Source organism: Onychomys torridus, chromosome 1, assembly GCF_903995425.1.
Source record: "Onychomys torridus chromosome 1, mOncTor1.1, whole genome shotgun sequence".
In the NCBI taxonomy this organism is placed as follows: domain Eukaryota; kingdom Metazoa; phylum Chordata; class Mammalia; order Rodentia; family Cricetidae; genus Onychomys; species Onychomys torridus.
This window is the reverse complement of record NC_050443.1, coordinates 151,366,055-151,384,979: the sequence shown is the minus strand read 5'-3', so window position 1 is coordinate 151,384,979 and position 18,925 is coordinate 151,366,055. Positions and strand designations below refer to the sequence as shown.

Genomic DNA, 18,925 nt, shown 5'->3' with positions numbered 1-18,925 from the left:
CACACACACTCACACACCCACACTCACACACACATGTGCACACCTGCAAACTCAGTAGAGAATGGGGGTAATTTAATGGAGACAGAAAATAGATACTAAGATAATATTTGTAAATGTAGGAGTATCATTTAGACAACTGCACAAAACAGGCAGAAAAATCTCAAAGGCAAACATGACAGCCAGTAAGTGACACATTTCAACATTAAGAATTTTACTGTAAGCGGAAACACACGCCTTGCTCTAATTCTACATGAATCTAACCATTATGACAGAGACATAAATTATTTTTAATCTTAAAAAACAAAAATTATAAATCCTTGTTAAACACTTCATTTAAAAATATGCAGCTTTATTTTAAAATGCAGTATGCTCAAAAAATGGCAGTTAATGTCTCCCATATACGTACGTTTAAGACAACACATTTTCTTATAAATTATAAAATGCTTTCAGCTAAATGTTTCATGAAAATTCTCAAGTGACTGTAAGAGTTTGTTATAAGCCCACCACAATACTAAAAATTCAGAGCTAAAATGTAACAATTTGTGAACTAGTAAGATTCTCGTGAGATGCAAGTCACAGGAGCACACATATAAAGACAGCTGAGTGATCAATCAGTAGTAGTTCTTGCTTTTATTGAGGGGACAGGATTAGATACGAATTTGTTCTAAACTGATCAACCGTTTGCAAACTTCAAGAGGAATAGAGTCATAAAGGTCACTGCTCACACAGTGCTTCACATACCCTGCTTTCAAATGGTTCTCCAAGACAACCGTCCACATTAAGCTTGCTATGCTAAACCAATATAACCATGCTTACTTCTTCACCATCCTCATGCCAACAATAAACATTCAGGAAGACCCACAGAACTGGAAAGGTCTCTCTATAATGCACATATTCCAGACCTGCTGCATAAAAAAGTGACCCAATCAGTGGCCATTTCCTAAAAACTAAGCTAAAAGGCTTTGGAGACATACACAGTACAGCATTAAGTTTTTAAAAGAGAATGTACATGAGTAAACAAAAAGGTGATTGCTTAGTCACTAAAATATATCTAATAATATGGGGTGTGTCGAGAGCAAGGGAATTGTCATGCTATGTCGGTAAAGAGTTCTCAAAATAGCTAAATTAAGAGCCAGAGGCCTGTTATTAATGACACTATGCTGCTCTCCTCACACTGTGTTTAAATCTACTCGCCCAGATCCTGATACCCGTTGAATGATGGAGAACAGCCATAGTATAGCCATAAAAACGTGTTCTAACATTAAAAGGACCTCGACCAGTAGGCTTCCTGTTGCAATGGAATTCCACAGAAACCCATTCTCTTCGGACTTCTACTTTAAAAGTGTTCCATTCATTGGCTGTGGATGGGGTTTTAGGTACTGTTCTCTGCACCAGACTGGCTGGCTGTAGCTGTTTCCATTCAGCAACATTCCTCTCTGCCCTAGCATCAGCACTGATAAGTAAAAGCTACCTGCAAGCCATTGAGGACTATGCTTTAAATGTATCGCAAATTATCTAGCAAAATATAAAAGAACTAGAAATTTCATGCTAGAAGTAAATTACCTGAACTTATGGGTCTTGATTTTTTGGGAGCCTTGCAGAAGCCTGCATGTTAAACACTGGTGATTTTTAAATTCTCAATGGAAATGGTGATGGCATTCATTGAACCAAGTCAGCTCAAATTACAGTATAATAGGGACATGATCGAAAAGCAAAATGCTAAGAAACTACAGTTTTCAAACATCATCCACTATCTTATAATAAATCAAAATACCTTTACATTCAAGTTTTAACCCATACACACTACCTAAAAATTCTAAAGAAAATGTGTGAATTCACACAATCTTCAAATTCCTTTACACAATTATGTTACTCAGCCTACTTAAAAAAAAGAAAATCACAGAGAAACTATAAACTTTATGTAACATTAAAATTCCACAGTGGCATGAACAGTCTGCTTACTTTCAGAACATCTGTACAAACTACACTGTCAAAAATTACATTTTGTTCAAAAGATATGCCTTACTTTAACCTTTAAGAGTATTAGAAATGAGATTACATTTGAGCCCACTATTCTGAACATCCACCTTCATATGGGACAAGTCCTGATGAAGCCTCCCATGTGCTGATGGCCAACTGCAGAGTTAGAAAACAGAAAGCCACAGAACAGACCTGAGACATCAAGCCCATTGTGTGTGTGTGTGGGGGGGGGGTGCTATCTTCAGACATCTGGCTTTGTAAAACAGAAATAAGCACCATGCTCAAAAGAAACCTTGAACTTTTCAAGATTAAGATATCCCTTACTATGCCTGGAATAATTTACGAAGTGATGACTGACTGAAACTCAAAGTACTTCTCTTAGCCATGAGTAGACAGATACGTGTCTACTCCTGAGCTGACAAAGGCATGCTTTGAAGAACATGGAGGAAGAAAAAAACTGAAAAACCTACAGGAACTTTGTAATCATAATTTGGGTGCCCATCACTGGACATTTCAATAGGTTTAAGCAATTTGAACTATAAATACTCTCGTTTAATAAAACAGCCACACAATGACAAGAATGAGACTTTAATCAGTTTTAAGTGGAGTTTATAACACTAAGATAAAGGGTTGTTAACAAACACAGTAACAGATGGACATCTGATTGGCATGAGGCATTATCCTGTACACATCATACTTGTGTATCCTCAGTGCATAGCATTTACACACAGAGCCGCTGCTGCACAGCACAAGAGTATCTGAAGAGGCTGAATCAGAGTAAGGCTGTTTCACAGACTCAATTTTTTAGTATATATATTCTATATGAAACAGATTGAACTGCTGAACTGGCAGGTAGAAGGCAACTCTGCCAATACTACAGTAAAAGCCCCAGTTTAGTGCACAGTTCCACCCCTTCCGTCTGCATGCATGACACATTAACAGTATTTAAAGGTAAACGAGGCACTTTGTGGCAACCACAGCCATCGTTATGAACATATTGCACAAATTTTCTAGAACTAAACATGTAACTTGTAACCTACTTTTATTTTTAAAGCTGAAACATTTGATGCTGCCGGTAAACTCCACTTAAGTTTATAACCTGTGCCACAGCAAAGAATGGTGATGCTATTTAATTCAACTACCCTTTTACAATTATGGCAAAAATGTCCAAGAGGAATTACAGAGGACTTGGGATGGTACAGTGCCCAACTGTATGCCTTCTTAAAAGGTGATGCCTTCAAGTCATTTCAGACACGTAAGCTGCTGCACATCCAAAAAGTCTAAGAAAGCATTCCAGAAACATGGGAGAGATTACCTACAGAATGCATTTCAGGCTAATCGTGAATACTGTCATAAATAAAGTTTTAATTAGGACTCAAAAACCTTTCAGTCATAGCAATTCTTGTCAAATTCTATGGGGATGGTAACTGAAATAAAGTAAGGAGAGTATGTATAATATATATTTATATATATAATATATATATAATGCCATTTTTCCATTTCCAATGACTACACCATAAAATGTAAGCAAGGCTTCTCAAAAACACTGAAACATTCAAAATCAAAACCCTCATTCAGACCTTCACATTCCAAAGGAAAAATATTAACAGTGCAACAGCCCATTGTAATGTCATTATTCATGACCTGGCCCTCTGTGTTACAAATTGGAACAATACAAGTTATAGTTTAGCATGCTGTGCCCAAAACTAACAAAGAACAGTGTTCGTCACTATCTCCAAAACACCAATAGCTGCTTTTTATTTTAGTCAACCACTTTCAGCTTTTAGGAAAGACAAGGTGGTATACAAATTTCAATGATGAGATCGTAGGAAAAGTTGTCTCTAACTTTATCACTTTATCAACAGTCAATCAATATTCATGTATCAATGTTTAAATATAAATGTGTAATCCTAATAGCTTTGTTACAATTTTAAAAATTTTTATTGGTTGAGTGAAACTGATGAGGTATGGAAAATACATCAACATTATTTTCTAAGAATATTTTAGATGATGTTCTGCCTAATCTACTTACCATCAAACTATAAATGCTTCTCTGGTGGGTCCTATGCAATCTGTACTTGTAAATTAACTAGGTCAGACCACAGCTAGTGAACAATTTCAGCACCAATAAGTTATTGAAAATGGGACTTCACACCATTAAGAAATATAATGGCTGGATATTCAAATGTCAAGGTCTAATTTGAAAGACACCAAATTCCCAGGAAAAAAAAAAAAATCTTTTTAATAGTATCTTCACATTACCATTACAATAGTAGTTGTACTCTTGCTTTAAATTGTATGCAGTCTGGGCATATCGAACATATAATGATATTTAAGAAGTAAAATTGAAGCCCTAATCCCAACTCTACCACTATAAAGAGTCACTCAACACTGCACATTAAAAAGGTTTACTCTTTCAATAGCAAGTCAATAAAGCATCTGTAGGACAATTCCTACTGGAAACGTAAATGCCTCATTATTTGTGCGTGCTGGAAATTGACTGCAACTCTAATCTCCTTTTCAACACAAACAATGACTTTTTAATATACACATTATATGTATTCAGTATTCAAGTAAAATTCCCTAACAGTTAATGACATTTAAAAAATGTGCAAAACTGCAAAACTCATTGTAATAGAATGTGTAAGGTCAAAGGGTGGGTGGGGCACCTGACAGCTACTGGACTGAGTAAGTGCAACATCCATCTTTGTAGAAAAAAAAAAAACTGCTTACTGTTGAATCTCAAATTGAAATTTCCTGTGAAGAATTACAAAATATTTTATATTTAACGAGAAAAAGAAACTGGCAGCCAGCACATGAAGCATCCACAGTAGGTATATGATTGAAAATTAATAAAAATAGATGTAAGTTGTTGACTGATGTAGGTACAAATAGCATCTGACTTTTAGCACTGGCCTTGATTACAGGAGATGGAGCAGTCATTACAACTGAGAAAGCATACTGAATAAATCATTGTCAATTTTTCTGTTTCCAGCCCATTCTTTGTTCATAGCCTCCACATTTGTATGGTTAAGTCATTGCTGCTGTGTCTCTTATCTATGACCACGTTATTTTTATATCCCTTCATTTGTGGATTCTTAAGATGTTGTAGAAGGTTCATTCCTGTACCCCAATACAAATGTAATCGCTCTAGCTGCCTTTTCTAGCACCAATAATGCTCTTAAAAATGCACAAACAACAAGCAGTGACAGCGGCCAATTTCTTGGATGTCCAGATTAGTAACTGTAGCATGCTAAAGAAAGGTGTGTGTAAGTAGCTGGAGATGGTATATGGTCCAGAGCCCAGCTAAAAATACTCCTTTCTGAACATTCCCTCCATTCCCTCAACCCAAGAACATGCATTAGAATGTAGCAAAACCTTGTAAGAAACTTCTCTTAGCCAACTGCAAACTTATCTGTTGCCACAAGTGCAAGGGGGTAGGACGTGAACCTGGGACTCAGAGCTCTTCAGCCACTTCAGCTGGTGACAGAAAATAAAAGGAAAAACTCCTACGTATACACATCAGTCTGTCTCCACATTTTATAAAACTGGAATAAAATGGGAAAGTGCCATTTTTATTTATCCTAATTGAATTTTAAATGTCCTTTTGACACAAAAAGGTATATACATGACACAGCTACACAAGCGTTTTCAACTGGACAACCAGTGCCAACCCTGTGGATGGATAGGGTGAGACAAGATTGGTCAGGAAAAGAGAGTTGTTCCTATAACTGCAATCTGACACATGTCCTATTGCCATTTAAAAAAAAAAAAAAAAAAAAGGTCCATTTCAGTTTATTCAAGTTTTTTTTTTTTTCATGGTATTTTATCCCTCTTGATTAAAAAAAAAAAAAATCAGACTTTTGTAATTTGTGAATGCTGATCTTCATCAAAAGGTTCATTCTCTGGATCAGAGTCAGTGGTGTCAGAGTATCTGTAATGATCAGGTTCATTGTCACTAACATCTGGTGTCACAGAAGTTGAACTGCTAGCCTCTGGATTGGATGGTTCCTCTACTGTTTTTGTAAAGTATAATTTCACCTAGAGAAAGAAAGTTTAAGATGAAAATGAACAATTAAGATGAGTTTTATATTAGCAAATCCTAATATAATATAAAGGCAAAGGCTAATAACAATAATAAATCTTATAGATTCACTTGAAAGTACTATAGCAAACATAAATTTTGAAAGGTACTGATTTTCAAATGACCTTAAGATTGCCTAAAGAAGCCGGGCGGTGGCGGCGCACGCCTGTAATCCCAGCACTCGGGAGGCAGAGCCAGGCGGATCTCTGTGAGTTCGAGGCCAGCCTGGGTCACCAAGTGAGTTCCAGGAAAGGCACAAAGCTACACAGAGAAACCCTGTCTTGAAAAACCAAAAAAGATTGCCTAAAGAAACATAAGCTATATGATCCTATAAAAGAAATGTAAACTGAAGACAATGACCTCAGGAACTCACTAAATGTTTTTCAACCACAAAATTCAATTTACAAATGCTTAAGCTTCTAAAACGTTTCTCTTTCTACCTGAGATGACTCTATTTTTATATTAGTAACACTATATACCCACTTATTGATAATAATCACGATCTATTAGCCCTAAAATCTTCACCTACATAGAGAATGGAGGACTCTAACAAGAAACCACACAGTGATCCAAAGAGTGGGTCAACGGCCTTTACATGCATGGCTGCAGTAAAACTAACTTAAGTATTTTCATTTTAAAGGAAAAGAAACGGAGACCCAGAAGACCAGGCAACATATTAGATATGTTGAATAGCACACAGGAGGCTGGATTTAAACCAGATCCATGTTCTATCTATAGCTTCTCTCCCATTATTTAAGTCATTATAAATTTTTCTTACAGCCAACATTTGCTTTAAGTTACCCCTTCAAAGTATCTCACTAATTTCACCACCCTCCCTGCCATGCAGCCAGCGCCTCTATCTGAACTCAGTCACTGCCAAGGGCTCACTTTCCCATTCACTCCAGCTTCTGCCCTGCCGCCTCTCCCTAGCCAGTCCCAACTTTTGGGAGCAAACTGAATGTTTAAAGACAAGCTCAGCTTCTATCTTTTCTATGCTGAGCACTGTGGATTGTCACATCAGAACTAGTTTTCTTGTGACTCCTTCAGTGGAACTGACTTTGGCCACTCAAATATACCAAGCTCATTCCTGCCTCAAGATTCCTGCATCCACTCCTCCTCTTCCCAAAGAGCGGCTAGTTTGCCCATTCTATCCAGATCTTTCTACTATCGCCCACTTGACCAGGCCATCTTTGCCAGTTACATGTCTCACAGTGTTTACCTTGATATATTTGTTCAGTGGCGACAAAAACAGCTTTTATATACAATAACTTTTTCAATGACTGTTTTTGTAGTACTTGATGGTGAATTCAGGGCATCACCCATGTTAGGCAAGCACTGAGGTACATTGTCAGAGAAATATTAAAACAGTAAAACTAAAAAGAAATACATTTAAAAGCAAGTGGTTGTCAGGTGAGGCAGGAGAAATGCTAGTTCAAGGCCAGCCTGGACCTACATAGCAAGATCCTATCTAAAAAAAAAACAAAACCAGAAAACAGAAAAACAGTTGACAGAAATATAAATTTATAGAAAAGAAAGGAAAAGAAAACCTGAAAGCTCTACAGGAAACTTAAGACAAACTTGAGATTCAAAGGCATTGAATGTTAGTTCTCTTTTCACTTAACACGTGTAATGGTCTGTTTCTATTTTAGGTATTTGAATGGAGAAAGGAAGGCTAGGCAAGCCTGTAGGGGAGTTACAGATTGAAGAGTGACACTGCATTAGTTCTCAATGAGTAAAGCCAAGTTCTCCAGCGACACACTGAGAGTAAAGCATATGCTCCCACCCCAAAGACGGCTTTAACTCACCTTAAAATTTGGAGAAAAGTATCTGTTGGCCTTGTCTTTGTTTGCTTTGTCAAGATCATTTTTTGTTAAGGTAAGTACTAGATATTCCTTGTCATTATCTGCACGTTCTATACTGCAAATACTGTCAATTTCCTGATCACAGAGGCTCCCGTTCTCCACTTTTTCTGATGTTTCCTCTGGTCCAGGTATGAAGAACGTATTTACCCAAAAGTGAAACATTTTGTCCTAAAAAAGAAAAGGAAGATGTATTTCACTTATTTAAGAATGTATCACAAAGAGTCAACATAATGAACCATATATAATTAGGATTCTAAGTGAAGGCAAACAACCTATGAACTGTCACATTCTTAGTCACTAAGTTCTCTTTTCCTCCAATTTCAGATAAAAATATAATCATGCAAAATATGTCAAAATTTTAAATAAAATATTTTCTACTCTAATACTGGATTTTAACAATGTTTTGAGTTTATGTGTATGTAGATATAAGCAAAGTTTCAGATGTTTTACTAGTAGAAGCCCTAGGAAGGTCAGTATCAATTCCCTAAGGAAATAATAGCAACTATATTTTTGCCTGGATATAGATATGTACACCCTGTACATGCCTGGTGCCTATGGAGGCCAGAAAGGGATTCAGATCCCCTGGGACTGGAGTTACAGATGATTATAAACCAACGTGTGAGTCCTGGGAATCAACCCTGGGTCCTTTGGAAGTACAGTCAGTGCTCCTAACTGCTGAGCCATCTCTCCAGCCCATGACAAGCCTTTTAAAAACCTTATTGATCTCAGTTATTTTAGCGAAGTTAACTTAGCAATTATATAAAATATAATATTATTTAAACTTCCAAAATGCAGCACATCGATGTGTACTAATTTTCTGAAACTGTTTTTATTTAAATCAGAACAGGCACTTAACTAAGTTAGGAAAAGCTATGCTGAATGCCAATTTATGTAAAGTAACCTAAGATATAAAAATATAAATATCCAATCTTCAGTTTTGTGTATATAAATGTGCAATTAAGATCTGGAGTAAGAAATAATACATTCCTAAAAGTACAAGGAGACAGTGAGGAATCTATTTTAGAAAACAATATAAAGCCAAATATGGTTATACATGCCTATAATCACAGCACTTGGGAGGTTGAGGCAAAAGGACTGCTTCAACTGAGGCCAACCTGGGCTACTTAGTGAATTCCAGGCCAGCCTGAGCTACAAAGTGAGAATCTATCTCCAAACAAACACTAACAAAAAGAAAATCTGTAAGAAAAATGTCCTGTGAGAAGCAGGAAAGCCTTCTAAATATCTGATTTTTGAAATATTGGCTCACATCTATTGTAATCTCAAAAAAAAAAAAAAAAAAACCAAACAAAACAAAACAAACAAAAAAAACAAACAAACCGTAACTCAAAAATACTGAGATATATGTAGCTTTTTTTTCTTAGCGGTAGAAAATGAGTCTGATAAAAATATTAATTTGGTATGTTTGTAATTTTTTTTCTCCTGATAAATTAACAATTAAAAGTTTTAGAGCAAGTGAAATTTCCTTTTATTACTTTAAAAGAATCTAAAACTTGAGAAAATAAAATCCCCTTTCTGTGCTACACTATCCCGTGGGCTCCATGGGGTGCCACTTCTACACAAAGTCAGTCTTTCTCTGTTACTAGCTAAAACTTCTGCACATCAGACTCGATTGAAATGTTTACAAAGGATTTTATAGCTGAGCTTTTGCCTTCTTTTAAGTGTATCTCAAGCCTTAGTAATTCTGAACTTAAATGTTTAAGTATATCATTTTTTAAAAATTACTTCTTCATAGCCATTTCTTTCACCTAATACTGACTGAACTCAGCAAATCTGAGGAAACAAAATGGAAAATAGCCAGTCTCAAGAAACATAAACCCAAATGTGTAAAATGAAGTGTGTGTCATTGCATAAGATCACAGAACAAACCAAAACCAAAACCACACAAAGGTTCCGCTTACATGTGTCATCAATACCACAGATGAGGCACGGTGTCTGCAAATCTAACAAGAAATCATCAAAGCTCAGTGGACAGCAAAGGAATATAGCATCTCAGTCTAAGAAAAAGGTCTGAGGTCACTCAAGGCATGGCTATGTGTATCCAATAGAACTGAAGTGCAAACCTTTTTGAGCATCTTGTTCTGTTTGTGGAAGAACTCTACTTTGATGTCACCACACACAGGCAATGGCTGAGGGAACTCAAAGTACATGAACTTGTCTTCCCGTCGTGTGGGTCCTGAATTGGAGGAATATATCTTCACCTTTAGCTGGCAGACCACAAACTGAGGATCTACATGGTTAAATACATACATGATCATTTCACAGGAAATGCCTTTAACACTCAAATTATCAGAAACTATTTTAGTGATAAAGTAACAGAAGTAAACATAAAATGATAATTCTTCATATTGACTGCTGATCTAAAACAAATCAATAGAAATAAATTAGGTAAAAACATAACCACTCACTCCAAGTAAGGACTGCTCCACTTTGAACCTTTATGTAAAGTTCTATCACACATAGGAAAATCAATTGCTACTTCATAAACAGTAAGTTCTAACATATTAATATTAATATCAAAACTTTACATTAACATTAGACAAAAGACCCACCACAAATTACCATAAACATAAAACAGTTTAAACAACTTTCTGGCACTTTTGTAAACTATATAAAGAAAATATTACGAGAAAATTTTAATAAACTATACAATATAAGCCTAAGCATTTATAATATATAAAATATTGATCATCATTCTTTTGACCTCTAGCCCATGGGGGTTTTTTTTGTTTTGGTTATTTGTTTTTTGTTGTTTTTTTTTTTGTTTTTCAAGACAGGGTTTCCCTGTAGTTAGAGTTGTCCTGCCTGGCCCAATCAAGACAAATCTCTCTTACCCGACAGTCCCACAGTCGCTCAGACCCAACCAAGAAAGCACATAGAAACTTACATTGTTTAGAAATTGTATGGCCGTGGCAGGCTTCTTATTATCTGCTTCTTCTATCTTAAATTAACCCATTTCTGTTAGTCTATACTTTGCCACATGGCTTGTGGCTTACCAGTGTCTTTACATGTTGCTTTTCATGGCGGCGGCTGGCAGTGTCTCTCTCTGCCTCTGCCTTTCTTCTTCCTATCTCTCTCTTGGATTTTCTGTCTGGCTATAACCTAACTTGCCATAAGCCAGAGCAGCTTCTTTATTAACCACTTAAAGAAACATATATTTACAGCATACAGAAAGATATCCCTCACCATTTCCTCTTTTCTATCTAATCTAAAAGGAAGGTTTTAGCTTTAACATAGTAAAATTACACAAAATAGATCAGTTATCAAGCAAGAATTACAATTACAATATCTAGTCTATTTGTATTTGGAAAAGTTAAAGAAAATATTCCATCATTTATAATATACTTGTGAGTCTAAACTTTCATTATAACCAAGGACAATTATAATTATAACTGTCTAGCCTTCAGCTACATGTCAAAGACCCCAGAAGGATATAATATTACCTACGTAAATAGGAAAAGCATTGTAAGCAACTTCCAAAAATCTAGAATGACAGAGGCAGCTGTCTGTCTGAATAGTCACCCAAATTTCCCTGTGTAGCTTTGCACCTTTTCCTGGAGCTCACTTGGTAGCCCAGGCTTGCCTCAAACTTACAGAGATCCGCCTGGCTCTGGCTCCTGAGTGCTGGGATTAAAGGTGTATGCCACCACCGCCCGGTGCCCATGTTTTTAATATATTATTTTTATTAATTCCTTGAGAATTTCATCTATGTATTCAATGTATTTTGACCCAATTCACTTCCCACTTCTCCCTCTAACTCTTCCTGGATGCATATCCCAAGTCTCCTCCTCAACTTCATGTTCTCTCGTTCTCTCTCTCTCTCTCTCTCCCCAGTTTGTGCTGCCCATAGTCACATGGGTGTGGTAGCCATATTTATTTTAAAGTTATGGAAAGGAAAATATCCTACATATCCACAGGAAATGCAGCAGGCTCCAAGGGAAAACTACAACAGGGCTTCCCTTCCCTCTACACACTGTTTTCATCAATTATTGGGTTCCAATCCAGGTCTGTTTTAAAATTGCTGTTTAAGTACAACTTCTCAAACATCGTCATGATTTGATTAGCAACTCAACCAAAAGATGGTTATAGATGTGGGAAGGAAAAGATGTTTTTTGCTCTTGTTTTGTGGGGGTTTTGTTTGTTGAAGGTTTGGGGGGAGTGTGTGTTTTGTTTTTGTTTTTTCGAGATAGGTTTTCAACTGTGTAATCCTGGCTATCCTGGAACTTACTCTGTAGACTGGCTCCCAACTCACAGAAATCCACCTGCCTCTGCCTCCTGAGCGCTGGGATTAAAGGCATATGCCACCACTGTCTGGCATTTTATTTCTAATTTATTTATTTATTCATTTATAGCTAGAGAGAAACAGGACACTACTAATATGTTCAAATTAGAGGATTTGTGTGTAAATATGTGACATAGAAGTATCAATATCAAAGGTATTATTTCTTTCAAGATGAGATTTTTAGCAATGTGACTGACTGAAAAAATGTGAAAGCCAAAGTAATTTAAGTGAAATTTCTAACACAGAGGTCTATGTATTTAACATATAAAAGCAATAACATAGCAATCATCTTATAGAAAATAGGACCCTTAACAAAACATACGGTGGTTTGAGGGTTTGTTTTGTTTTGTTTTGTTTTCCGAGACAGGGTTTCTCTGTGTAGTTTTTGTGCCTGTCCTGGATCTCATTCTGTAGACCAGGCTAGCCTCGAACTCACAGAGATCTGCCTGACTCTGCCTCCCGAGTGTTGGGATTAAAGGCGTGCACCACCACTGCCCAGCATATACACATGGATTTACAAGACCTTTATCATGAAATCCACCCAAAAGGGAGAAACATTTCACCAACAATCTGCCAACACATTTCACTTCTACGACTGAAGGTTCAAAGTCCAAGTGTAATGAGACATTGTACAAGGTCCTATACAATAATGAAGTATAACATGAAACAAATGAACAAAGCATGGTTTCAATGCTGTGGTAAAAAAAATTATTAGGATAAAATGCCTTATAATCTTATTAATGAATTATTCTACTAGCTCAGCATCTGATACTACTGGTTTTAAGATTTGAAAACTGACAGTATAATCTGGATTTCAACTAAACAACATCTAACATGTACATCTCCAAGGCTTGAACAACTGTTATAAACAATCGACAAGCTAATTACAAATCCATATTACTTAGAACATCCCCTAAAAATAAGCTAAAGATGTTTCACTAAAACCAATTAGCCTGACCATGCTTCCTATTTGCAGAATGCAGGACTTTGGGACTTTGGATTAGGAAAGCAGTTCAACACTTTATGCAGGGCTTAATGGGCCATCCTAATAGGAACATGGAGGACAGTGGTGCTCTGACAGCATGTAGATTTATGATGGGTTGCGGTAGAGGCTCTTTAGTGGAGTATTTGCCGGTTACACAAGAGCCTGGGCTCCACCCTCTGTGTGTGTGTGTGTGTGTGTGTGTGTGTGTGTGTGTGTCTGTCTGTCTGTCTGTTGGGGAGGGAGGGCTGTTGAGTGATTTTTAACTCGGCATCTGTGGTGGTTTGAATAAGAATGGCCCCTAGAGGTTCATATATTTCAATGCTTAGTCATAAGGGAATGGCACTACTTGAGAGGGATTAGGTGGGTGGCCTTGTTGGAGGAAGTATGTCACTAGGGGTAGGCTTTGGGTTTCAAAAGTTCAAGCCAGGCCCAGTATCTCTGCTCTTCCTGCTGCCTGTAGATCCATACGTAGAACCCTCAGCTCTTTCTCTAGCACCATGTCTGCCTGCATACTGCCATGCTGATAGTAGACTAAACCTCTGAAACTGTAAGCAACCCCCAATTAAATGCTTTCTTTTATAAGAGTTGCCATGGTCATGGTGTCTTTTCACAGAAATACAACACTAACTAAGACAGCATCTTTAGCTGCCATGTACAATAAAAGAGCATAAAGTTTTTTAAGAAATTAATAAATGGAAGCATTCCTAAAGCCATTGAGAAAAATAATCTCTGGTATGAGTTTCACATTGGGATGAAAGTCCTAACAACAAAACTCTCTAATATTATTAAAGTTCTTTTGACTTCTAAGATACACATCTGAAATATAACCTTGATATGTAACCTGTATTCTAAAGAAATGACAAGATCTAGAACCAATAAACAAAAGTGAGAAGTAAACTCTCCTGGGGAAGTGTATCCCAACAGAAAAGCACACTGGCCATCCTTATTAATATTTATAACCCATACACAACAACTTTTCTTCACTGAGAAACACTAAGACAATAATCGAGTAAGGCAAATGTTGCCAGCTCCTGATAACTGCAGAAGACACTTGAGTTTCCGTCACTAGTTGTATCTGTTTCACTGATGCCTGCTCTTCTTCTTGAACTCACCCTGCTCTGCCCTTCTCAGTCCTCACCCTTTCCTACCTTAACAACATATTCACCCAACAGGCTAAATTACTATCTTGTGCCTCATGTTTCTCCCCAACAAATATGATCTCTCACCTAGACTTGAATCTATACTCACATCCACCAAGGATTTAACCATGGGGCATCTAAACAAACAAAAAAACAAAAAAACAAAACTGGAGATTGAACACAAGGCCTTGTGCTTTCTAGTTCTAGTCAAATACTGCACCTGAGACAAACCTCCAGCCCCACTGCAGATCTTCCCATGAACAGCTTGTTTTCATTAGATTTCAAACAACTTTAAAGCCCAAGTTATAATATTTATGTCTCCAAATTCCAAATGTACTTTTCATCTTTCTGTGAATCATCCACCTGAGTAAGATCAAAACTTTAACAAAATCTTTGAATATGCACAGCTAAGGAAAAACCAAACAACAAAGTCCATTTTATTGCTCTAGCAAAATCTGGCAAGTCACATACATAACTGGTTTTTCTTTCCCCTCTTACATCACAACTTCCTATGGAATATACAATTGTCCTTAAAAGATGGCTAAAGTCCCTAAAGAATCATGACACCAATATTTCAAGTCTATTACCTCCCACTCAAGATGCTTTGACAGTCAAGCATACCTTCATTTCCTGTCCAGCTCATTTCCTTCTGTTGTGCTTCAGTTCAACCTATTTCTATTGCCTCAGTATTTCCTTCAGACTTAATGCCAATCTAAACTGTACATGTTCTCCAATGTCAGACTTTCTCCATGAAATTAACAGTTTCCAAAGCCTTTTATGAACACAGCATTTATAATTTATGCATACAAACCCCCATGAGCAGTACTTTAATACAACTTGAATATACAGTATTAAATCCCAGCACATAAATAGGTAACTAGAAAATTTTAAAGATTAAAAAGAATTTTTAAGTCTAGAGATGTAAGCATAATATTGTGAAACCAAAATCCCAACACAGCAGAGTTTCATCATAGATGGGCAAAGCAGAAGTGACAGGAGACCTTGGGTGAGCTCAGACCAGTGTCAGTACCTAGCAAGTCTCGAGCAGAGCTGTTCCTTTTTGCCTCTGCTATCACCTGTCTGGCTCTTACACTGATATATAAGCTACAGAAAGAACTAAGTTTTCATCCTGTTTCCTTCTCTATAAATCTGGTGACGTTCTTAGGTCAATCACATTCAGTAGTCCATTGTGCCTTGTACTCAAGTTTATTTAAAGTTATACTGATATAATCAGTGATGTTCCTTAGAACTTTCCAACAAGCTTTATTAATAAATCTGGGCCCTCTGATAAAGTTGTCACACTCATGGTAATCAGACCTATCAGACAAAGACTTCAAGAAATTAATTTTCTCTATGCAAATTATTTTAGAAAGAACAAATTAGTTTATCTAAATAAATTAGCTTAAAGTTAAAAACTAAAATCACTAACCAACTGCAAAACATCTATAAAATAATATTAAGGGATTCTAATGAGTGACATCTATTTGAAACTATGACATTTTGTATTATAAATACAAGTAAAACACATTCTTAAGTATAAAATATAATTGACCACTCCTAAGTGGCACTTAACATGTTCAGTGTCAAAACATTGTTACCAAAAAAAAAAAAAAGATGGTGCAGCAGCCTGGTCTTATGGGGCTGCATAAAGCCCCTCCATTTATTTTCTATGTGCACTCCACCCACACCTTCTCCTTTCATTGACTAACTGCGTTGGACCCAGGTATTGGGTTTCCTATTCCTAGAGTTATGATGCTAAGAACTCTAATCAAGACTGCAAGAAAAGAGAGCAAGATCTAAACGACTGAGGTGGGTTGATGCAAGGGAGGCAGAGAGCTGCTAAGGCTGAGAGCGGGATTACAGGACGACACCAATGTCATGACTTAGTACTCATCAAGGGAGGGGCAGATTTCAAGATCTCTTCATTTTACTGACAAGTAAACTCAGCAAGGCAAATGAGAGGGCCAGGTCACTGGCCGAGGGCCAGAACCAAGAGCTAAATCCAGGTTTTCTCCATACGTCCTGACTCACAGACCCTTTTACTCTTTGTATTGGGAGGCTACCTCTGTCTGTGGCTTTTCTCCTTCCCTGTCACCATGACTGTAAACATTTGTCTCCCTCATATGAAGGACTTAGTTCCTGCTCCAAGACTAGTAAAGTGTGATCCCACTACCACTCTCCAGCTGGCCTGTCACTGTCTTTCAGTTATTTGGTCAGAATGGAGATCGCAGTAGGTAGTTTTAACACAGAACACTTCTCCCATAAATATAACTGGCTTCAAGAACACTAAAATTCACCATTCGTAGCTTTCTTAGCCCAGTGAGCTAAACAATTATACTAATTAATTCCAACACTTCAGAAACACACTCTTCTGCATAAGTTTTAGCCAGGTAAATTTATTTCTAAATTTTTGCATATACATTCTGATATGTTAAGAAAAGTTTGTGAACACACAGAAGGATGAGAATTTAGAGCACTTACTGCAAGTTCCGCCACTGAACATTGGAATAGTTTCAAACATCATCTTGTGAAACAACAGCGCCACTGGTCTGTAATCCAGGTGGTTCTTTAACAGGTAGCTATAATAATATACATAGCGCCTCTGACTGGGAATAGTTACTCCCTGGTGGACAGGAAAAGAAAAAAGAGAAGTCAAATTCAAAAGAAGAATTTCATTGAAATTATTGCACTAAATTGCTATGATAACTGGATTATTCCAAAGTTTCTCTAAGTGGCTACACTCAAATCTAACTTAATATTAGAATCAATGAAAACAATAGCAAAAGAAAGAAAAATATCAGATATTCTTAAAATGTAGTGATTAAAAACCTCATTTATTCAAAGATTAAATACTGCTCTGATCTATGAACCCAATAAGCAAGGGCCAATACATATCCAAAGTAATAGCCAATGGCCTCTGTACTATAGCTATGTTCTTTATACCCAAGGCTCCTCACTAAGATGGACTCATTAAGCACATAATTCTTCACAAACCTGCTTACGTACTTTCTAAGCAAAAGCATATCAGAATCAGTACGCCAGAAAGAAAAATGTGCAGCCTTTACACAGAAAAAAGCAGTAGAAAATGAGATTCTGATCTTAGAGCCCAACAAAGACTATGCAGATGAATGATAAACAAATGCAACAACCTGTTAGCAGAGGTACTAAAGTGTCATGGAATAATCTTTTGGTACACCATGAAGATGTGTCTTTGCCAAGGCACTTCTGATTGGTTTAATAAAAGAGCTAGCTGTTCAATAGCAGGGCAGAATTTTCAGGGCAGAGAGGATGCTGGGAAGAAGAAGGGCAGAGTTGCAAGGAGATGTGGAGGAAGCAAGACATGTGAAAAATGAAGTAACAAGCCATGAGCCACATGGCAGCATGTAAATTAGTAAAAATGAGTTTAAGTTGTAAGAGGTAGTTTATAGCAAGCCTAAGCTATCAACCGAACATTTATAATTAATACTAAGTCTCTGTGTGGTTATTTGGGAGCTGACCAGCAGTCCTGATGAAGAACTCTGCCTACACTAAAGAGCATCCATCCCTGTGCTATCCATTCCTTAAAGAAATTAGGGAAGCATAAGATCGCTTAGAAAAAAATGAGGTACTGCAAATGTTTAGAAGACATAATTTATGTGGTATTTAATAAGGGGAACCTAACCAGGTATGATGCCCCACACCTGTAAGCCTATCACAGAAGCGGCTGAAGTGGATTGCTGTTAGTTTAAACCAGAGATACATAGTACATAGTTCCTGGCCAGGTAGAAGTACATAAAATCACCCCACCACCACCTACCCCCCATACACAGAGGCTGAGATGATTCAATCAATAAGGTACTTGCCTTGCAAGCATGAAGGACCCAGAACCCATGTATGTGTGTGTGTGTGTGTACATATATATATATATATATATATGTATATATATATATATATCCTTAGTTTTTTAATATTTATTTTATATATACAAGTGTTTTGCCTACATATGTGTATGTGTACCATGGGTATGCCTGGTGCCCACAGAAACTAGAAGGCAGCACTGGATCCCATGGAACTAAAGTTACAGATGGTTAAGAACCTCCATATGGGTACTGGGAATTGAAACTAGGTCCTCTCTAAGAGCAACAAGTGCTCTAACCCATCTCTCCAGCCAAACAATCATGCATATGCTTATAATCTCTGCACAGGGAAGTGAGAGACAGGCAGATCCCTGGGTTCACAGGCTAGCCAGTCTAGCCTACTTGGTGAGTTCCAGACCAATGAAAGATCCTGCCTGAACATGATGGATGGCACCAGAGGATGAACACTCACTCAGTCCTACAAACAAACAAACAAACACACACATGGGGGGGGGGGGGGGTTAAAAAAGATTAGTTTTAAGAGCCCTAACTCTTCTTTAAAAAAAAAAAAAAATCCCTCACATATATAGTAATTCATCCACTAATGAAAAATAGTTTTCTGCTACACAATATAGTTTAGGGGAAAACCAACTTAGAAATATAAAGCAGATAATAAATACCAAGTCTAACAGTAAAAAGTGAACAGTAGCTTTGGCACAGTAGTACCCACTTGTAATCT

At 37.0% G+C, this 18,925-nt stretch overlaps 1 protein-coding gene across 1 annotated transcript in view; it reads right to left on the bottom strand.

Moving 5' to 3' along the window:
* Nucleotides 1-615: 615 nt before the first annotated feature.
* Nucleotides 616-18,925, bottom strand: part of Pten (phosphatase and tensin homolog) — a 75,223-nt gene continuing 56,913 nt past the window's right edge. The window contains exons 6-9 of the mRNA XM_036166635.1: nt 16,832-16,973; nt 10,008-10,174; nt 7,870-8,094; nt 616-6,021 (exon numbers count right to left, since the gene is read on the bottom strand). Of these exons, the coding sequence (XP_036022528.1) occupies nt 5,836-6,021; nt 7,870-8,094; nt 10,008-10,174; nt 16,832-16,973 (720 nt within the window). The 3' untranslated portion in view covers nt 616-5,835. The remainder of the gene's footprint in view (nt 6,022-7,869; nt 8,095-10,007; nt 10,175-16,831; nt 16,974-18,925) is intronic.